The sequence below is a fragment of the Micropterus dolomieu genome, linkage group LG18 (genome assembly GCF_021292245.1).
Source record: "Micropterus dolomieu isolate WLL.071019.BEF.003 ecotype Adirondacks linkage group LG18, ASM2129224v1, whole genome shotgun sequence".
In the NCBI taxonomy this organism is placed as follows: domain Eukaryota; kingdom Metazoa; phylum Chordata; class Actinopteri; order Centrarchiformes; family Centrarchidae; genus Micropterus; species Micropterus dolomieu.
The window spans coordinates 35,543,450-35,566,355 of NC_060167.1; the positions used below are offsets into that span (position 1 = coordinate 35,543,450).

The 22,906-nt window shown below is 41.0% G+C and overlaps 1 protein-coding gene and 1 non-coding gene across 4 annotated transcripts; both read right to left on the reverse strand.

The window, feature by feature from the left end:
- Window positions 1-1,739: 1,739 nt before the first annotated feature.
- Window positions 1,740-18,190, reverse strand: csnk2a4 (casein kinase 2, alpha 4 polypeptide). Of its 3 annotated transcripts, XM_046075209.1 has the most exons (14): window positions 18,039-18,189; window positions 14,966-15,261; window positions 14,765-14,876; window positions 14,560-14,661; window positions 14,339-14,401; window positions 12,015-12,065; window positions 11,680-11,739; window positions 11,406-11,489; window positions 9,209-9,319; window positions 6,907-7,008; window positions 6,572-6,672; window positions 6,213-6,361; window positions 6,011-6,100; window positions 1,740-3,312 (listed from the first exon to the last, which is right to left on the reverse strand). In XM_046075209.1, exons 2-14 carry the CDS (start codon window positions 15,064-15,066, stop codon window positions 3,194-3,196), a joined length of 1,245 nt encoding a protein of 414 aa, XP_045931165.1. In that variant the 5' UTR covers window positions 15,067-15,261; window positions 18,039-18,189; the 3' UTR covers window positions 1,740-3,193. The 3 variants fall into 3 exon arrangements, with proteins under 3 accessions (XP_045931165.1, XP_045931167.1, XP_045931166.1); XM_046075211.1 differs by lacking the exon at window positions 9,209-9,319 and having other exon boundaries at window positions 18,039-18,190; XM_046075210.1 differs by lacking the exon at window positions 14,339-14,401 and having other exon boundaries at window positions 18,039-18,188.
- LOC123957053 lies at window positions 11,830-11,963 on the reverse strand. Its single transcript, XR_006821711.1, has one exon. It is a non-coding gene; the product is annotated as a small nucleolar RNA SNORA57 (small nucleolar RNA).
- Window positions 18,191-22,906: the final 4,716 nt, after the last annotated feature.

A 22,906-nucleotide genomic window follows, 5' to 3' on the forward strand; every position in this document is an offset into this window, starting at 1 on the left:
ATGTAGGTACTGGGGAACAATATGTGAAGTTATGGAAAAAGGGGGTCATGATTCAGGATGTTACAAACTTATATTAGTCATTTTTTAAATAGTGGGTATTATTACCAGGTACATATGACCTACTGAGCACTAATCTAATAACCTGGGTATTTGGGAGGAACGTAAGAGTATTTATTGTAGTTATTTTACTACTGGGTACCTATTTAATTACTATTACAGGGTACAGTATGACCATAAAACTGAGCAAAAATCTGGGCATTTCAGGGAAGCTGAAGTGAGGACTTCTGTGTCGCTTAATAGATTCTGATGTGATGTATTTTAAACTGACCTCATTACCAACAAACAGGCAAACAACATTGTTCCTAAATAATTACCCACATGTTGACAGATTTATTAAGTGATGCAGAAGTCCCGCTGTCTTACCTGAAAACTTCCAGATTAGTGCTCAAACATCAGGTAGGATGCATACATAGAATAGGTACCCAGTAGTTTAAAAAATAACTACAGCACAAGTTCTGTGTAAGATCCTGAATCGTGACCCACTTACTTCATAACTTCACATCTTGTTCCCCAGTACCTACATTACGTAGGTTATATGTATTGGTATGCACTATACTGGTACACTGTTAGTACAAAGATTACGTCGTAATTCCCGAGTAATTTCCCTGTACATTGTGGGCTGTAATCTAAAGCAGTGGTTCTCACAGAGGGGTCTTTGAGGGGCCCAAAAAGGAGGATTATTTCATTTCAGTCAATAAGTAACAAAGACAGAATGTGTGGCTATTTTGGTCAAAGGTTTCATTGACTTTCTGTCTAAAATCCTATCAGATGGGGGACCCTGAGAATCTTCTCAAACAGCGATGGTCCACTTTGTGTCAGTTTAGGGGTCCTTGATGTGAAAAAGTTTGAGAACCGCTGACCTAAAGCGTTACTGATATTATAAACACAGCATCAGTTTACAAGTTTTTTGGCGCAATAAATGCACAGAAGAATTTACTGAAAGGACACAGTCATTCATCCTACTCTGATAATTTACTCTGTTGCACTCTACATTGAAATATGTATTACTTTTGTAAAACATAATACTAAAGTGTTTTCTGTGTGATCGTGTGTTGTGTTGCAGTCATACCAAATGCACACTTATTGGTATTCAAACATTTTTACGTGGTAGACTTTTGTTACAACTAATTACAACATTGCATTTAGTATTTAAAAAGGACCTTTTGGGTGCATTCCTTAACATTTGTGCTCGCAAATACAGTTTGCATAAGTTATCTATGGATTTGTTTACCACCTGTCTGACCACTTGACCATTCAAGTGTGTTCCTTTCACCAATAAAGTTGGTACTACTGTCATAACCAATGGGGCTTTGTCCTTTTACTAATCCAGCCTTGCTGACTTTTGGAGATTTGACTGCCAAAAACTATACACCTCTGTGCATGTTTGCATTTTCAAGTGGTATGCCATTGGTCAGCAGTAGCCTTACTTATGGTAACATTTACAGTGTTTCACAGTTATGTCATGTTGCTATCTTGAAAAGGCGGTCCATGTCAGTAATTTAACATCACAGCAAGCACTCACTAACAATGTACATTTAGCATTAGAAATAATGTATAAAGCCACACTTTAAATGCTTTTAAAGTGTGGCTGTGTTAAAATATCCATAATTTGCCGGTTGTAGCCTGGACGCAATGCTATGTGTGGTCTGTATGAACATGACGGACAAATCAGTCAGATGTACCTGATAAATAAAACACATGTTTATTTACACAAATATTCTCAAATACTAATCTTCTACATAAGGACATAAAAATATATACAGTGATGTAGGGACTCAAACTGCTCCGTTCTCAGGTCAATTTATACATGTTCTGATTTATTTGCATTTTCAGGTTCAAATGAGGAAAAAAAAAAAAAAAAAAAAAAAAAAAAAAAAAAAAAGATGCATATGTACAGCAGGGTCTAAAACCTTCAACACTTTCAAACTCTGGCACTAAAACACTGGGGAAAACTCTAGCCCTCAAGTGCTAATCAAAATTTCAACTTCAATACTTGTTGCTCAACATATTGGTCAAAGCCAGTTGGCTTTATTACTCATCACAAAGCTTTCCCATGTCACTACACTTAACAGCACTCTCCTCCCACACTAACAGTGCTTCAGTCACCTTTTCTTCTTTTTCACTAGAACGCACATTGTCAACCTGCATTACAGCAACTCCATGAGTAACTCCCACAAAACAAAACTAGGTTTGGTCAGTCTCTTCTTCCAACCGAGTAAACTTTGGTTATTTCTTGAAGTAATTCAAGGAACTGGAGAGCAGCACGTTAGAGAAATCATTTCTTTGAGAACCTGAATGAACCTTACCTGGCTTCTTGAGAGATCGTAGTACAACACTAGTCAAACCACTTGATGATGAACCTTATCCAGCAGTCCAGAACATTTCAATATAAAACAAACAACGGATGACGTGACCGGGAGTCGCATATCAAAAGAAGACTGGTGATCTGGTTTGGTAAGAAAGGCAAGACAGAACTACTCGGGCAGAGAAAGTGTTTGAGTGTCATTGTGTTCACATACACCTGGAGCACAGAACAGCACCACACACTTCCAAAATGCTGTGATCTGGAGGTTGTTTAGACTCATCTGGGGAGGTAAATTAAGTGTTCTCACCTGGTCTAGTTTTTGACGATGCTGCAGTAGTAAACTATACAGGATATGCTCCTTTTGGTCCTGATAGGCCAACATCTTTCTTTTGCCTTCTGCTGATGCACTTATGGACCACTGCCTTCACAATCCAAACTAATACACACAGGGGGGCTTGCAGAGACCCCCAGCCAGCCGTGGGTGACAGTCGCTCTCAGACGCACCACACAAACACACAACCCTTTGTATTCACTACAGCTTGTGGGAAATGAAAGGACTACCTGTATATTCAGTTACACGGAACATTCATTTCAGATGTCAGGTTAACACGTTCATTCGAGAAGAAGAAAAAAAAAGAAGAAAAAAAAAAAAAGATATTTTCTTAAGACGACGGCATCCTCCAGCCAATGGGTCGGTGAGGCGCAGTCACACTGAGTTAGGTTCGATGTGGTGATGGCTGGCAAGAGTGCACCTGTCTAGTTTCTTCCCTCTGGGCTGGGTGGTGGCGGAAATGGGAGAGACTGGAGGGAGTTGGGTGGTGGGGGGGGTCACTGCGGGGCGCCGGCAGCGGCGGGCACCGCGGTGCTCAGGGCGGTGGTGGTAGCAGACAGGACCGGCGAGCCAGTGAGAGGGCCCAGGGCAGTGGAGGCTGGCAAGGCAGAGATACCTGAGGGAGAAGTCAGATACGGTTTGAACACTAATACAACACCAGACAAACAACATGTGTGAAGAGGGTGTGGTGAACTAGTGCTGGGCTATTAATCGACTCAAACAGATATTAGTAATTAAGGCACTTGATGAATTTAGAATTTCAGGAGGTAAAACAGTTGTGTGTGTCTTCACTCCAAGCCGAAAAAGTCTTACTGCATGGCTCAACCTGGTATGTTTTGATAACATGACTGTATATACACTTTGAGTAGTAATGTGTCACAAAATAAATGCTACAGCTGGGTCTGCCCCCTGAACGTCGCAGATTAGAATAGTTTGCGGAGAATCTTTGGTTGTGAGAAATATGTAGTCGAAATATATAGCCTGCCAGCTGGAAACCTGGCAGCGATACCATCATTCCAGACACTGATATGAGCAAAGACTTCTTCTCTAAACCAAGCATGCAAACTTGTCAGTGGTAAAAAAGGTGAGGATACGCAAGCAGAGAAACGCACAGAGACCGTATAAGAGGGGTCTGGTTTTAAGCTTACAACAAGCAACAAGAGAAAGTTACCGACATGCAAGGGCGTCACCTTGTGTTGAAAAGTAGTGGGAACATACAGTGGAGGAAAAAAATAATTTGATCCCCTGCTGATTTCGTACGTTTGCCCACTGACAAAGAAATGATCAGTCTATAATTTTAGTGGTAGGTTTATTTGAACAGTGAGAGACAGAACAGAATTCTTTTTTCTAAAAATCAGAAAAACGCATGTCAAAAATGTTATAAATTGATTTGCATTTTAATGAGTGAAATAAGTATTTGACCCCTCTGCAAAACATGACTTAGTACTTGGTGGAAAAACCTCTGTTAGCAATCACAGAGGTCAGATGTTTCTTCAGGTTTGCACACATCTCAGGAGGGATGTTGTCCCACTCCTCTTAAGTCATTATGGTTTCGAGGACGACATCTAGCAACTCGATCCTTCAGCTCCCTCCACAGATTTTCTATGGGATTAAGGTCTGGAGACTGGCTTGGCCACTCCAAGACCTTAATGTGCTTCTTCTTGAGCCATTCCTTTGTTGCCTTGGCCGTGTGTTTTGAGTCATTTCCTGCTCGTTTACCCATCCACGCCCCATTTTCAGTGCCTTGGCTGAGCGAAGGAGGATCTCCCCCAGGATTTGAGGGTACACGGCCCCGTCCATCGTCCCTTTGATGCGGTGAAGTTGTCCTGTCCCCTTAGCAGAAAAACACCCCCAAAGCATCATGTTTCCACCTCCCTGATTGACAGTGGGGATGGCATTCTTGGAGTCATAGGCAGGATTCCTCCTCCTCCAAACACAGCGAGTCGAGTTGATGCCAAAGAGCTCGATTTTGGTCTCATCTGACCACACTGACAATCATTCAGCGTTTTCTTGGTGCCTATGCTTGCCGATGGTCTTGTAGCCCATTCCAGCTTTGTGTAGGTCTACAATCTTGTCCCTGACCTCCTCGGACAGCTCTTTGGTCTTGGCCATGGTGGAGAGTTTGGAATCTGATTTGATTGCTTGCTTCTGTGGACAGGTGTCTTTTATAGAGGTAACAAACGTGATTAGGAGCACTGCCTTTAAGAGTGTGCTCCTAATCTCAGCTCGTTACCTGTATAAAAGATACCTGGGAGGCAGAGGTCTTTCTGATTGAGAGGGGGTCAAATACTTATTTCACTCACTAAAATGCAAATCAATTTATAAAATGTTTGACCAGCAATTATCTGGTCTCTCACTCAAATAAACCTACCACTAAAATTATAGACTGATTTCTTTGTCAGTGGGCAAACGTACCAAATCAGCAGGGAATCAAATAATTTTTTATCGACTGTAAGGGCACAGATCTGGGGTTTGACGATACAATTAGCTCACGAGATGTTCCGATTGACCAGCTCCCCCAGTGTCAATAACATCCTGTCCTGTTGACGTTAGCCTACATTACATCCAGGTTGCTGCCACTGCGCTGAACAATTCGCTTATCATAAGGGAGCTTACTTCTGTCCGACACTGGGTTTGATGTCCGACAGTTCGGCGTGTCCAGCTGTCACTAGAAAAAAGACCCGCCCCAAGCTGCATCTGATTGGCTGTTAAGTTGAGCAATTACGAGTGATTGGTTGGCACAGCCAGTTGTAAAGTTGCAAAGCTCGTGCTAGAGAGGAGTGGACTCTGTAAATAAAATGGGTAGGCCTGTCTTAGCAACGAATCTCAGTCCACAGTACAAAATCTGTAAGAGGTCTCCTGTTTTGTTCTTAATAGGTTATTGTTTCATTAATGTGACAGTTACATTGGGATATTGTTTTGTTATTCCTAAAAACACTGCGCCTGGTTTTTGTAGTTTGGATCATCATTCGTGTTAATGACAACACCGACTTGCAGCAACTAGGAATTACACAACCACTGAGTTTTTAAACCTGCTCTAATTAAAGCCCAGTTTATACAGCAATGTGAACCACTTACTTTGAAGTGAAGACAAATACAAAAATAAGTGAGTAGATTCAAATATTTCATCAGCAATTCATCATAAAAGGAATCATCAGTCAGAATTACAAACATAAGGGATCAAAGCTTTGGTATAGAGTCTGCAGCAACAGAAACACATCATGAGAAAAAATTAAGAGTTATGTTGCCATAAATGTTTTATCTAGATTGCGGGGCAATATAAATCACTTCATGACATCTGCGTGTGGTCTCACCAGTGATCATGCTGGCTGTGCTGACAGTTGTGTTCCCACTGGGCAGGTTGGCTGATCCAGCCACACGAGACTGATCTTTCACAATGGGAACTATGGGAACAACAAACAAAGCAATCACTTATTGGTCATTGCAATTACGATTGTGATTTGATTCTTATTTAAAAAAACAACACAAAAACACTGGCTGTTTATGGGGGCTTACAGAAGTAAGGGTGTTCCATGGCCTCACGGGCAGTCAGCCGGGCCTGGTGGTCGTAGCGCAGCAGCTTGTCCAGGAAGTCCAGAGCCTCTGGGCTGACCAGGTGTTGGTTCTCACTGTGGACAAACCGTTCCCACCGCTTACGGGAGTGCCTGAAATGACAAAACACTAAATTTTTATATCAATTTACACTGTAGCATACGACACATTATGTATGCATGCAGCAGGATGAACTCCAGCTGTTGCATTTGAAATGATTTTAACCTGCTTTAGTTTTGTTTGTTTGTGCTAAGAATAGTTACAAAACAAAAACCCACATAACCAAGACATCATCATCATGTGACTGCATTAACACCACTCACCTTCCCAGAATGTCATTGAAGCGAGGTTCCAGTTCAATGTTGTACTTGTCGATGTAGTCGTAGAGGTCTTCAGTCCCGAGAACCTTGGCTATTCTCACCAACTACAGGAGTTGCAGGAGGAGGACCACAGTTTGTCAGCACTGTACGAGAGCTTAACTCTTACAGACACTAACGTACATTGAAACCAGCCAAGCCCGTTACAGAAAATACTGAGCAGTCGCCACCTTTATAAAATGCCATACATGTCAAAATTATCCTACTGGCCACTGTCGGCCAGTAGGATAATTTTTTTAGGATAATCTTGACCACTCAACCAGCCTGTTTGTTGTGTTTACCTGGTCATAGTTGTCATGGCCGTGGAAGAAGGGCTCCTTCCTGAAGATCATGCTCGCCAACATACACCCTAAGCTCCACATATCCAGACTGTAGTCATACATCTGAAACACACACACACACACACACACACAGTATTAGTCTCAAAAGGGAGCACAGACAGGTTGGAAGCAGAGAAATCAAACTCCAAGAAGTCCAGCCAGACACTGACAAATGAGCACTGGTGTATGATAAAAGGTTAGATGAGTTAATGATAGGGCTGCATGATTAATCTAATCGCAATGTCGTCATGTGTGATTACATAACCGCAAAAAGTGTGTGATTTAATAAAACAGACAAAGTGTGTGTGACTCTACAGTCTGCTCATTATCCACGCCCACACCGGGCTCTCACATGAGCCTCTACAAATAGGCCTACGTGCAATCAGAAAAATTATTTGTGAGCAGTGTGCGAGTAACTTTTAAGACAGCAACCCACCGTAACCCCCCTCCCTGCTCCGCCGCTAATCGTTCAAAACATAGTCAGACTCGCCACCGGGCACCGAGAGAAATGATGCCGCTCCGGTCGCCCTGAGATAGAGAGACAGACGTCGCTGACAGTAGCTGAGGCAGTAAGACAGACGAAAACAGGGAGAAGATAAGGAACGTTTGGCTCGATGGCCTTTTAACGTTAGCTGTATCGGTGCCTTCAAAATGTTCAACTTTTCATAACGCCGACGTTCCCGTCAGTTTCACTTTTCGTTAACTGACCAATCACAACCTTGATGGGGCAGGGCGTTAAAAAAGGTTCGCGTACTACAGCAAACTTTCAAATGTTGAACAATATTATTGTGAAATTAGTTCACAGCATTAACAAATTAGAGACCAATGTAGAGCCTTTTGCTTGTACAAGGATTTAATGAATAAAAACAACCCACAGAAATGAAACAGTGGTAACTGGATTTAATATTCAATTAGTGGTAAAACAGAATACTATTATAAGAAATTATAATGCAGTGTTTCCACTACGATTTTTCAGTCTGCACAGGACAGAGCTGCAGGCTGTGTCAGTTTAGTCTAAGTTTGTACCTGATGTTCTCAACATTGGACAGTGCCTCTGCAGTGGAAGATGTAGATTTAGGTGTCAGTGTGCCATTATTTGCTCCTTCTAGCCGCCGCCTCTGTAGAGCAACACGCCCTTGGTTCTGTTTTACTAGTTATTGTTATAAATATTGTTTAACTTTGTTCAAGTTGAGAAATACACATTTCAAAATGTCAATATTTGTGCATTTTGCTTGATAATCAAGCAAGTAGACTCATTGCACCATTTGTTCCATTATAACTAAGTCGCAATATGACTTTTTCCTCCAAACCGTGCAGCCCTAGTTAATGACACCCTTTACACCAGGCGACTGATTGTATCTGGATATGATTTTAACCTGATTACATTTACACCTGGTATTAATATACATCTCCAGTGTCCACATTGAGATCCAATCGCTCTTTCCAGCTCAATCAACCGAACCTCACATCCTCCTCTCGTTTGTGCGGACAAGCATGACCCCGTTGTCTAGCTGGCTCGCAAAATGTCACAGCGTCTGAGCGTCCAACGTTTCTTTACAAAGTCCAATGATTGTGATGTAGTTCATCAACAAGATGAAAAAAAGAGGGATTGATGGTGAAAGGCAAGCAAGTAATACTGATAACATTTATCAGCCAGTGGCAGCAGGGAGGTAAAAATCATTAGTCATTAATCCCATGTAATGCTCTGTACAGGAAAACCCTGACTCATATTGTTGAAAAACTGAAATTAAAATGACGGGTAACAAAAACTACAACAGGATTTTTACGAACCCGTCTGTCGAAATTTTGCTGCTTTCTCCACAGCAGAATCGTGTGAAACGCTACTTACCACAGATAAACGTTACATTGAATGGGCATTTCAAGCAAAAATACTTTGAAAGTCACTTAACAATTTGACCATTCTTCAAAGCCACTTACAAATAAGTGATTATATTATCTGCGATCTATCATGAATACCTTATCTGATACATATAAAAAGGTCAATAGCTTTAGGATGCACCACCTACAACTCCCTACTCTCATCTCAAACATTAAACTTTGACCATTACCTGTCATATACATTTACATTACCTGTCACACACAATCTAGTGTCTCAGATTATGTGTGACATGTAATGTAAATGTATAGGACAGGTAATCCAGACCAATGTAAAGCAAGGAGATCCTAGAAAGATCTCCACCAACACCCGTGAGATTGTTAAAAAATGCCTAATCCACCTAGAGCACCCAGCCCACAGCTGTACCTGATAGTCCACTAGGAGCTCGGGTCCTTTAAAGTAGCGGGAGGCGACTCTGACGTTGTACTCCTGTCCTGGGTGGTAAAACTCGGCCAGACCCCAGTCAATAAGGCGCAACTACAGACAAACAAATTAAGCAGTTAGCAACTACAGATAGTGCATGCATTAGTGTTCAACACTGAAAAGCAAACAGACATTTACTTTTTCAGGGTATAGACACACAGGAAAGTAAAATTCAATACCTTTTAGGACCTTTTTAAAAGACCTTTTCAACACATTTTAAAAACTGCCACGCCACTTTGAGCTGTTACCAGTTAAGTCAGCCCCACACACCTTTAAAAGGGGCATTGTGGAGTTTTTAAAAGGAATTTAAATATATTTATAACATTTTTAGGCCTACGGTTTTCTATGTGAAGGATTTCCTGCAAAAATCCATTGTCTTCCATAGGCTATGATGTTTATGTGTGCACTATTACTGCAAAACATGTGAAACACAATGTGATTTTGTGTTTTAGTTGGTTCAAACTAGATAATGTTAGCTCGTCCCGCTCCATCCAGGCTGTGATTGAACTGTTCAGGAAAAGTGATACTGACGAGTGCATCGGCTTTATGAAAAGTTGAAATGTGTTTGAATTAAAAAAAAAAAAAAAGGCACACGTGTAGCTAAATAGCCAGCTAACATTAGCCAAACCCAAACGCAGCTCATATTTTCCCTGTTGTGTTCTGTCTTACTGCTTCACCTGCTGACAGTGCATCTTGCTCTTGTTTTTGAGTAACGGGGCTATTCAAGCGGCCACAGAGCTCAGTCCTACTATGTTTTGAACAATAAGCATTGGGGGTCCGGCGTGGTGGAAGGTTACGGTCGGTTGTGCTCATAAATCATTTTCCGGTTCGCACGGATCGAATTTTAGGGCCATATGCGTACAGTAGATCCCTGCGCCTAACGTTACACAGAAGAATAACTCGCTACGTCCCGCCTGTCTAGTATTTTGGCTATGCAATATAAATAAATACATTCACCCACACATTTTTTGCATCCAAACTCAAAAAAAAAAAAAAAAAAAAACAGATGTTCACATTGACGAAAATATCTACAATATACCTTGTTAAATAGCAATTAATACTTTTTAATGGCCTAAATTTTCGGAAAATTGATTTATACCTTTTAAGACTATTTAAGACCGCGTGGACATCCTGTTATTTGTCATACATTACTGAATTAAAGAATCTAAGCTCACAGTAGGGCTGGACAATAAAACAATAATAATTATCACAAAATTATTTTTTCCAATAACAATATAACAAATGTTCAATAAATGTTTGACTTTATTCACTTGAATTATACATAAATTAGGACTTAAAATGTTTATTTTGTGGGGGAAAAGGGACCGGAAAAAGCTTTTACTTAATTTGACTTGTGCATATTTGTTGACAAAGATTTTATCATAATTATGTTCTCACGCAGATTTGTGAAGTGATCCACTGTTTAGCATCTAGTGTTGACCATAATTTAGAGTTTAAACCACAATTAACCATCAGGTTTCTTCAACTTCCACTCAGGAGCAAAAATCAGCCTTAAAACTCAAAAGAAATAACGATTTGATACTTATCGATATCGAAAGATATGAAAATCTTTATCGTGATAAAATTTTTGGCAATATCGTCCAGCCCTAGCTCACAGTAAGGAAAAAGAACGGAAGCAGAGGCTTTACAAAATAAAGCTACACATTGGCAATAATGATCAAACTTGGTTAATACTTCAATTTAATCATTCAGATGTAGGGCTGGTATCGATGATTCACGATAAATGTCAAATCATTATTTCTTTCGAGTTTAAAGGCTCATTTTTCCCCCTGAATGAAAATTTAAGGACCAGATGGTCAATAAGCTAATGTTAAATGGCCAGCGAGCCAAACTCAAACCTTCCTCATCTTCTCCCTGTTTTCTGCCTTCTTACCGCTTCGGCTGCTGACAACGGGGGTTATGGTAGATTGTTGTCTTAAAAAGTTACTGGCACACTGCTCATAAAACATTTCTCATTGCAGGCCCATGCAAGAGCCTAACTACTTAATAATTGAAAATATATTAAACATTTGTTATTGAGGAAAATTATACTGCGATAATTATCATTATTGTTTTATTGCACAGCCATAATCAGATGAGTTTGGGCTTTGGGGAGACAGCGACAGTGTTTATCGCTCACCTTGCGATGTTCATGATCAATCATCACGTTATGTGGCTTCACATCTCTATGCATGATTCCCATGCTGTGGCAGTAGTCCAGGGCCTGCAAACAGCAATGGGAGTTACTGTACGTTTAGCCTAAGCACATATACACACACAAAGAGTTAAAGAAAAACAAGGTCTTCTTCCAAAGACAAAGAGTCTTGTTTAAAGACATAATGCTTCATCATCCATAGGACATTTAGCGGTTATGGATTATGAGCTGAGAAACAGCTGAACCATTGAGGACTCACCTTGAGGATCTCGTACATGTAGAACCGGATGTCATAGTCCGTCAGGGTCTGGTACAGTTGCTGGAGACCAAAACAAATGGTGGTAATGTCTTGCAGTAAACAGACTGCACTCATTCAGGGAACAGTCACATCACTTACATCGACCTGTGACAATGTGCCAGAGATTGAGGATAGAACCAGAACATGGTTGTTTTTCTGGCACCGAAGACATAGCACTGGACTTTCATGTTCCTCCGTCACATACACACACGTGCACTGGGTCACGAGCATGCCAAGAAAGGAGGTTTCCATAATCTTACACAAGTATAAAAGAAAAGAAAAACTTGAGTTCCTACCTTGAAGTCTGTGTTGTTCACATGTTCAAAGACCAAGGCAGGCGTCCGGGACTGATGAAAATAAAAAGGTTGTGTATTTACTGTGTCGCACTTTCAACCAACAATATCCATCACAACACCCAGTTAAGGTTCATCTATTAACTGGACACACCAACACTGTCATAGGCTATGGCACTAATGCAAACTTTTCACAAACTAACAGGGCAGCCACATTGTAAGCAACATTATGACCAAGTCTCCAAATGTTTTCATTTCCTGTACACCTAAGTAAGAGGCATAACAGTTTCACCACTGTAATATACAAAAGTTTATGTATTTAGATTTTAAACTTTGGCGAGGGTAACCCAAACCCTACAACTATTATTTTCATTATTTGCAAATCTGTTGATTATTTTAACAATCAATTGTTCATTGGTTCATAATGGCAATGGATAAATGCCAATCAAAAGTTCCAATACTAATACCCAAATATATTTTAATTACAATATTAACCAAAGAGTAGAAACCACATAAAAGCTAAAAAAACAAACTTGTTGATTTGTTTTCTAATTGTTTCAGCTCAGAGCTCACGCGAATGAGTTATGTACCAATAGTGTCACTGCGGTGACCTTTTAAAGAGGTGGTATTATGCTTTTTGGCTTTTTCCCCCTCTCCTTTGAGTTATATACCTTTTTTGCGCATGCAATAGGTTTGCACAGTGAAAAAGCCAAAGTCCAGCCCAAAGGGAGTTCCATTCTCCCACAGAAAACTCTGCTCTGAACTGCTTGAAAACAGCTTGTTTGTAGTCCAGCTTTTACTTCCCTTTCTTCCCTGTGACATCACAGCGATGAAAGCTAAATGCGCCTCATATAACGCTCGCCAAGTGGCTACTCCAACACGCCCTCAAATACACCGGTGGAAAAACACTGAGCTGCAGCACACACACCTCTCCTCTCCCTTCAAACACTAGCTACCCTCCAGGCAGTCAGTGGACATAAAGTTGTTACTGTGATGTAGAGACAGAGCTCAGTTAAAATTTTATGGATGAAAGAGACTTTTGTTACAGATTAATAACTCAACACTCTGAAACTCTTGCTCCAGTCTATGTTGCCAAGCTGGTCGGCAACATGTACAGCTGAACCGAAGTAGTGTTTGCCGGTTTCTCGCTGACCCGCCCTTCTCTGCTTCCGATTGGCTAGTAGTCCTTAACTAGGAACTGCGCATGTGCAACTCCCAACAAAGATCATTTAGAGACAAGGGCTGTTTCTCTATCTGCATTCTTGTCTGTACGTGTGTTCTTGTAGACTTGTGAAACGTCAGTCGCAGCCAGATGTGTTCTCGCTCCGCCCGTTTTACCGAGCCTGCATCGGTGGTGACTTGTGTGGACTTCGGATAACCAGATAAGCCAGAATGCATTTCGCGACCAAAACTCAAAACTGTAACTTATAATACTGCTGTTCTCTTGTCACATATAGTAGTTTTAAGAGTTTATGCAGGAATATAGTTGTTTAAACTACAAATACGTGGTTGATTTCTCAAGACCGAGCCGATTTAAAGAATTGCTACGACGTTGTCGGAGACGTGAGATCCCACACGGTAACGGATCCGGCCGCCATCAAGTCTCCTGCTGTTCCAGTTGCTGAATGACTGACTGCATGCGTGTTCCTGTGAGTTTGTACTCCTGAGCCGAACTTGCCAAGTCCGAGCTTTGAAGTACAGAAGTCCGAACTTGGCAAACTCGGTATTGAGAAACAGAAAAGATGTATCGCTAAAGCTAAAATGAAGCCTTCAACTCAAGGTGAAAAGAGGAGCTGCAGCAATGAGCAGTCTGACAGAAATATGGTGTTTTCTGAAAATTAAGCCATGTAAACCTGTTCTGGTACAACCCCTAAATAGGATTTTGAACCTGAAAATGAGCATAATATGACCTCTTTAAACAACAATCATCTGCCGAGGTAAGGCTGAACCCTATGATGGGATTTCATTTTTGCCAGCAACGTAGTTATAGGATGCAGTCTACACAGTAGTCTCAATTTCGCTATGTGAAATGGCACCATTGGTTGCGACCAGTACCTTCTATGGCTTTTTAACCATTTAAATCTTGTTGTCATGTACATTGAAGAAAAAAAAAAAAATTAAGAATAAATGGTTTTCTGCATGAAACATTTTTTAAGCCAAAGCAGTAATCTTAACTTTAAACATTGATTTAAAATGTTTATTCTTGCACATCTGTTTCATTATAACAGGGCACAGTTCCATTCCTTGGAGAGACCCTTACACAAATTAGGAAGACAAGGCTGTATAACTGCTTAAATACATCTAAGTATAGCTGGCTAAGTACTTACAGACACATACTTCCCAAGCCCAAGTGAAATCGATAAGCTTGCACAGCTGGTGGGCTCATCACGCTATTGGTACAGTAATGATATTTCAGAACCCCAACACACAATGTTTTTATAAAATGTAAATCTTGTCATCAGGAAAACACAAACTACATAAATACGACATCTGCTGTACTCCTGAGCAAATAATCAGGTGTTCTTGAAATACAACATAATATACTTACTACAGGGTCTTTCACAATATCAATGAGGGAGATTATGTTAGGACCTCCACGTAGGTTCTCCAAAATTTTGATCTCACGCTTGATTTTCTTTTTCTTTACGGGCTAGAGAGAAAAGAATGAAAGCGTTAGTCGATGGGATGAAAGCATTAAATATTCAATCAGAGGCACTGACTTGATCAAGGCCCATGTCTCTGTATAGATTTACCTTGAGTATCTTCACCACCACCTTTTCATTATTGGTGATGTTGATTGCCTCAAAGACTTCACTGTACTTGCCACGCCCCAGCTTTCGCACCAACTGAAAGTCATCCTGGTTTCTGTGAAGGTAAAAATCACAACCAATCATCAGCCGGGTTGAAGAGTTGTCAAGCAGCATATGTTGTGTGAGGGTCAATAAGGTATTTACCCCCATTCAACCACGTGGGACTCATAGTCCCAGTACTCCCTAGGCCGGTGAGTGTTGACCTCTGTGTACACTCGGGCCCGGCTCGGCACGGGTCCTGACATGTCCGACAGCTTGGCAGAGATGGTGTGATTTCACTCCAGCAGAGGACAATTTGAATACAGGGAGGATGGGTGGGAGGGAGGGAGGAAGAGGAGGGAAGGTAAGGGGTGAGGGGGGTTGATCCCAACAGGGCAGGGGGATTTGGGGGGGCTTTACCTAAGGATGGGGGAGGGGCCACCAGGGGCACGGTGGGATAGCTAACAAAAAAAGGTTGGGAGAGGAAATGAAAGATTAAATTGGGAATTAAGTTTCTCTAAACTGTTCCATCAACTTACAAAAATGAAGATGTTTGACGCTGTGCCTAAATAAATGTATTAAGAGTCCTCAGATTTACTCCTCTGTTGGTAAAACCATTTATTGACAGTAAGATCACACAGAGCTGGTGCATGAAAGTGAATGTGAGATACTGTAGGAATGATTACTTGAGTAGGGATAAAGGCTCAGACATACTTTCTGCGAACAGCTGCGGAGTTGTCCCCAAGGGTGTAGGTTTGCATCGCAAATATTTGACAGAATTGTCCCTACCAATATTTGAGTGAACTCTTCGCATCATCTTTGCAGTAAAGTCAGTTTAGATCATTCCGATGTTCCCTACCAGAGTTAAATTACTTGCTGAGATACATGAACAATGGACGGCGCTGACAAAGATTGAGCGAGCGCTCCAAGTTGCAGCCGTTTCTATGTGCTAATTTTGACAGAGAGCCGATCAACAATTCAAAAAACGTTTGCCGCTCTTCTAGTGCTACATTCTTATATGGAAGCTGATTTTAAAAAGTGTATTGTTTGATTTTGAACAGAATCCTTAGGGTCTGTCACAAACGTCACAGGTGGATGACGACATTTACGTCACATTGAGTCATGGGCCAGAGTGGACCCAGCATCAGATCAACGGGCGATTGGTACAACATACACAGGCACTGTACCTGACTGTTGTGGTTAGAAAGTAACTGAGGCTCACAAACTGTGGTATAACCAAGAGGCTGCGTTAAACTTTGTTGTCTGTCATTTTGACAGACAGGGTCATAAAAATTCTTATCTATTTATTTTCATTTTTTAACAATGAGATATATCCCATTTTTTTAAATAGCATTTAATTTTCAAAAGCAACTTGATCACAATAACATTTAACGTACAGAATTTACAGATTATGCTCTTATAGGGGAATGGAGAGAAAAGATGACAAAGACACAGACGGTGTGGTCACTGCCAGTGTTGCATTTTAAATATTCAACACTGTGGTAGATCCCCTTTATTCTTTATCTGTAAAACACAACTGCCTTCAGATTTATTTCTGTCATTTTTCCATCAAATTGAATCAATGAAGGAGAATATTTGGTTATCACAAGCACTGTTCTAACCTTTGCCTAATGTCATGACCTGTGGCGCGTAGTGATCAGATAGGTGCCAAAAACTAGTTTCAGATCTAGTGGAGTATTTACACTATCTTTTTAAATGTCAAATAATGTGCATTCAGTTGCCAGTTTATTAGGTAAATCAAGCTAAAACTAATACAGTTTAATACAATAGTATTGCAATAAATCCTGCCTTCATGAATGTTATGTTCAGTATTTCTTAAAACATACACTGACAGGTGTTTCTATTGGTTTGTCCTTTCCATTCATTTAAATGTGGGTAAGCTAAATAACAAACACCTCTATATGACGCAAAACAGTTAAACAGCACTTCCAAAAAGGTATCCTACAGCTGAATATACACCTGAAACCGTTCAACAAAAACGAATTATAACCATCACAAAGCTTGGATTTCGTGAGGACTTTTGCATTAGATCACATTAGTCTAATAAACTGGCGGAGAGTGTTTAGCTCTCCAGCAGATTTTTAACATACAGCGTCCTTTAAATTGTCCTTTACAATGAATTATTCCATAACTGTTAAATTATCTGCAGTTTGAGGGACCCGAAACAACTGAAATTCAGCTAGACGTAATTCAATAAGACAACTAAACCGAGGGTCTCTAGCTAGCATGTGTCTGTGCGCTTGGCTCTCTGGCACCAACGTGTCAAACGTGAAGTTCGTAACGTCGCTGGCGTTAGTAACGGCGGTCCTCGTGGTTCACGTTAGAACTTACAGGCGATATTTTTGTCGTTCTATAATTTAGGTGGGCATTAACAGAGTTTTCTACATAACATCCCTTTTTTGACAGCTAAGTCTTGGGCTTACCAACGTTAGCTAAACTAAGTTTACGCCAACCCCCACATTATTCATCAAGTTAAGTTACATTACGCTAACTTAGCTATCGTAAAACCGACAATATAACGTTAGCATCCTTTGGTCGTAAACCCGATCTAGTTTTCTTTCGCCGAGAAAAGTAAGGCCACATTTCACAAGTACACGTTAACAACTGCATGTTTATAGCTAACGTTAATTGCTTGTCACCTACAAAGACACAGCCATGCAACGTAAAAATGAAGACCTTCTCCGGATCGGCCCCTCCATTCGCAATTCACCTAACGTTGATGTTAAGTTAGTCAACCTTAGCTAGCTAACGTTAGACCAATCAGCACTAAATTCAATGAAATATTAACTTTCACAAAAGCTTTTACAGTCGTCCTGCAGCGAAAAGCCCAATGATGGGTGCACAAGTTAAGTGGACCCGTTTATTTTAAAGGTTTTGGGTATCCGGTTAACGTTATTCACTCGAAATATGCAATTCTGCGACATTCGTAACGTTATGTCGACATTCGCAGAAAAGCTCCTTAGTTTCAGGCAGTGCTTTAACCTACCCTTTCCGTTAAAATGATGATTAGCTTATAATTTAACTTTAGATAGGTCATCCGACTGGGATGTTTTTCGGTGTGAACAGAAGGTGCTGGTAACTTATCGGCTCCAACGTTAGGCGGGCCCAAGTTGTTGAGCTGCTAACCTTAGCACGGCTAACGTTAGCCCTCACTGTTTCCACAAAGAATAGGAGTCGGCAGTATCAACCGCAGCGAAACACTGGGCTGGATATTTACCCCCTTGATCAATTCGACGACCGAAATGCTTCCCAATAAGCTGAGTTTCGTCAAGCCAACGGTCCTCGCCTCCCTCCGTCGCCGGCGCGTCTGCCTCTATGTGTGATTTCTGCTGTATCAGAGACAATATGGCTGACCACCGCCACCTACGTCCCAGAGTACTGCAACGGAGGCTGTGGAGGGACACGCCGCTACAAAGTCGCCGAGCTATTATAGAGTGGGAACACAACATTGTTTTGGTTCTGTACTCCTGTAGATAGAACATGTTTTTCATGGGCAAACTGTGGAATATTCTTGACTGGTTAGATCAGCCACCACACCTTATTTAAAGTTATCATGTGATTCATTCCTGCATTTGTTCCATATAATATAACTCTCAGTAGCTCTTTTCACTATTTATTTTCTGCCCTTTGTGTCACATCAATATTACAATACTAACTAAAAACTTCACTGACAGAAGTATCGGTGTTTCCATTGATTGACAGGTGTGCCAGCCTATCACCCTCAGCTGTGTAGGTTAGCGCTTCCATGCCCGACCTCAACTCCAACCAAACTATTTTGGCCATATTCAGATTTTCTGGCTCCAGCAACTGACAGAGATGGGAGGCTTGGATCGGTTTACTGCTTGTTGTCCTTTTGGAAGGATACGGATGACAATAACTCACAGACACTATCTGACTATGCCCATATTTTGTAGAATTGTCTGGGGATCACAGCACTACCGGGGGCCAGATAAGCAGCAGGGAATTTCGGCAGGTCTTATATGTCAGAATACATATATTATCCACATGTCTTTCTTTAGATTTTCATTGAATGTATGCTTTTAAAAGAAATGACGTTTCAAAAATCAATTTAAGAAATCAATCCGGAGAAATCCTTACAACCCCCGAAAGGGGGCGCCGAACATTCAAAAACCATATACACTGTATTTCAGCCTGCTCATTTCAAGACTAGTGGCCACATCTATCCATTCAAAACACTACACTCAAACATATACAGTGGTAACGTGTAAGAGGTGGTCCGGTTTTGCCAATCAGGGTTCTTAGACCTCCCTTATGAGCTCAAGGTTTACAACCCCTGTGATCTTTCAAATAATTTCAAAGACATATGTTTGACTTACTTTAACATAATCATTTTTTGTTAATTTTCACTTCCCTTGTACAGTTCCACACAGCTTCTTCCATAGATTTCTTACTTCACCATACTAATGTCTTTTAAGAAGTACATTTAAATGTTGTTTTTTTAATTCAAAACAAATACTACTAAAATAGGTGAATTTTTTCTGTAAGTATAAAACTGTAAGGTCAAGGCTGGATTACCAATTGGGCAATGCGGAAAATTGCCTTTGGCCCTGAGAGCCCCAAAACAGGTACCAGTACAACATGAATAAAGACTGGCCCTGCATTGCAATGTAACATGCATGACTATATAATGTTGAGCCCTCCTTTTGTAGAGGGGGACAAATATAGTTATATATATTTAATACCAAGGTGGTTTTAAGCCAGCAACCACTAAACCATTATCAGATGAGTGACCTGTTTACAACGGCTGGAGTCCACTTTTGGCATTGTTCAATGAGGAACAAAATTCAGATGTCACTATGGTTTTGTGCTTGGAGGGGGAACCCGGCACAGTCATTCTTCTCCACTACACAGCAGGCAGGTCGAGGAGGTTGTTGGGGGCAGCAGGTTTCTGTCAGTGAGACTATTCATTGTGCTCTTTGGGGCCTTGATTGAGGATATCCTCTTAACAATTGCTCTGGGTGTTGAAACTGGTTCAAAGTTTTCAGACGTATATTGTTCCTCCCATCCATCTCCCAGTTACAAGAGGCTCCAAGCAGTGAACAATTGCATTTATTGGCCCCAAGATCATTCTTCACGTCTTGTTAAAAATGCAGATCCACAGGCTTCCTTATACCTAGGAGAGTTTTCCCATGTAATGTCACAACTTAATATATGTTGCTTTGTGTGTGTGTGTGTGTTTTTCTGGATTGAGGATACAGTTATCTGCTAAAAATATCTGCCAAACACAGGCTACCTGTGATTACTCTGCAGCAAGCTCTAGGGTTGAAGGGAAGTGCAAAGTGCAGTAATTATGTTGGGGAAAAACAAAATGGGAATGTATTTGCCCTTCTGAAGAATCAGCTGAGTAGATGGCATATACATTACACATTGACTCAAATGAATATTTTCAAAAAATATAAAAGTCAGAAGCGAAGCAGGTCTCTTTCAGAAGTAAAGTAATGCTCTGGGCAGAGATTAAACAAAGAAAACACAATGTCTCAGCTAAGAAAGCTTTTGGGGCTGTGATAGACGTTAGGCTGCTGCGGAAGTCTGCCTCTTTCCTCCGTCAGAGGAGTCTTTTTAGACATATTGTTGTATTATTTTGACAGGGGGAGAAATCAGGCCTCAGATTAGTCACCTTTCACCTCTGTATTAAGGACCACCGCCCTAAGACTGAAGTAGAGCACAGGAGCAAGAGCCCGCCGAGAGCAATCAGAGCCCTGGCCCGGTGGACTGATGTCTGTACTAATGTCAGGTCATTCCACCCCTTCCTCCCACTGCATGTTGGGAGGGAAGCAATAGTCCCCGGAGTGTCTGTCAGCACCATCGCCCATACAGAAAACACGCCCACACACACACTCATCAGCTCTGTTAGACCGATATGTCAGTGTGATACTAGACATCAGCAGGCAGGGCTGTCCACCTCTGAAATACTGGAGTTTTGGTTCATTTTAATTATGTGACAAAATTTTTATATTGGTTTTTAAGGAAACCTTTTGTAGTAGTTTTCAACCACCTCTTCATCAGCAAAAAGAGCTGGCTCAGGTGTCATCACATCTTCTAAATGTTGTAAATTGACCTCAAATTTAGCTGAACTGCATCAAATCTATCAAGAGGAGTGGTCAAAGATTCAACCAGAAGCTTGCCAGAAGCTTGTGGATGGTTACCAAAAGCTCCTAATTGAGACGAAAATGAACAAGGGACATTTAACCAAATATTAACATTGCTGTATGTTTATTTTTGACCCAGTAGATTTGGTCACCTTTTCAGAAGACCCATAATAAATTCATGAAAGAACTTGGCTGTTTTTTGTGACAAAGAACTATGTGCTCCAATGATTCCATCACAGAAAAATAAGAGTTGTAGTAATTATTAACCTTTTGAACACAATTTTCTGTTGTGTTACACTGCAGTGTCAGTAGGCTCATTTAAACTCTAAACATTTTCACAAAGCAAACAAATTGTTACCATTAACTGCACCTTGAATTTTTCGGTCCAATGCTGAAGTGCCTTAAGCTGCAGCTCCTCTAATGTTCACAAGGTGTAGATTCCAAGAAACCTTTGAAAACAACTCCCTTCAAATACAAAGTCAATATTTTCATTCACAGTCAAGACCTAATTACACCTTAGTAGTATCAACTGTAAAAGACACAAGACGATGGGCATACACTGTGTGTTTTATTGATTTTATTGTACATTTTGTGAACTCACACTACAGAGTCACAGATGTTGTGAAGATGAAGGCAATATGGTGTCTGTTCTGCAATAAATTTCAGTTTAAAATCACAGCAGTCTCAGTCAGGACTACAGTTTTAGCCACAAAATAAATATAATGCTAATCCAGTAATCTTAAAGCAAGATCACTACAGTTTACAACGGATCTTATGACAGCAGCCCTGAGAGAAATCGGACAGTGGAACTGCTCAAACTGCAGACAGCCAGCGAAAGGTTCTGACCTGCCAAAATTCAACTCATCACTCTAAAGCAAAAATCAAATGACAACTCATATAGTAGAAATTAAATCTAATCTAAAATGAGTCGACGACGAATTTGTGGCTAAAATCAGGGCCAATCCATACAGTCTCTTCCAGGCTTTTGTGGGAAAGCATCATGCTGTTGCTGCTATAATGCCCTTGTTGTGAGGCTCGAAACTGCAGCTCACTCTTGGCATAAAAGCTAAGGAAGAAACGTTGAAGAAGCTAGGACGAAAAATCTAGGTTTTGAGTGCACAAGTGTGTACACACACTTCTTTGACAGGGTAAAAGATTCAATTCAATTCAATTCAATTTTATTTATATAGCGCCAAATCACAACAACAGTTATCTCACAGCGCTTTTCATAAAAGAGCAGGTCTAGACCATACTCTGATGATATTTACAGAAGCCCAACAGTTCCCACCAAGAGCAAGCACTAGGCGACAGAGGCAAGGAAAAACTTCCTTTTAAGAGGCAGAAACCTCGAGCAGAACCATGGCTCAGGGTGGGCGGCCATCTGCCTCGACCGGTTGGGGGTGAAGGAGAGAGAGAGAGAGAAAGAGAGAGAGAAAGAGAGAGAGAGAGAGAGAGAGGGATGTAAGGAGAGAGAGAGGGGAGGGAGGCAGCCTACACAATATACACACAGAGGTACAGACAGTGAAGGTGATGTTGCTATAAACTAAATGAAAAATGGTACAGATATTTACAATAGTGTCAATGGCAACCATCGTAATGTTAATGATTATAATAACAATAATAACAATAAGACTAGCAACAATAGTCGTTGCAGTAGAGGGTGTCGAGCAGGAACACGGGGGCAGCAGGTGACCCGCAGCCACAGATCCAGACTCCACAGCTCCAGAGCCAGAAAACCTGCAGGAAGTGATAGGAGGAGAGAGGAGAGAGACGAGAAAGCACAAGACTACCAGAAAGGGGAGAAGTTGTGTTAGTAACATGCAATAATGGGATAAGGTTGCATACAGAGGGAGAGAAAGTAGAGGAGAGAGGAGCTCAGTGCATCATGGGAAATCCCCCGGCAGTCTAGGCCTATAGCAGCATAACTAAGGGATGGTTCAGGACTCACCTGAGCCAGCCCTAACTATAAGCTTTA

Coding starts and splice junctions, on each gene's coding strand:
- csnk2a4 (XM_046075209.1), bottom strand. CDS start 15,066: ATGTCAGGACCCGTGCCGAGCCGGGCCCGAGTGTACACAGAGGTCAAC. Junction 7,009..9,208: donor AGCTCCTAGTGGACTATCAG/GTACAGCTGTGG, acceptor TGTGTGTTTCAG/ATGTATGACTACAGTCTGGA. Junction 6,101..6,212: donor CATGGAACACCCTTACTTCT/GTAAGCCCCCAT, acceptor TTGTTCCCATAG/TTCCCATTGTGAAAGATCAG.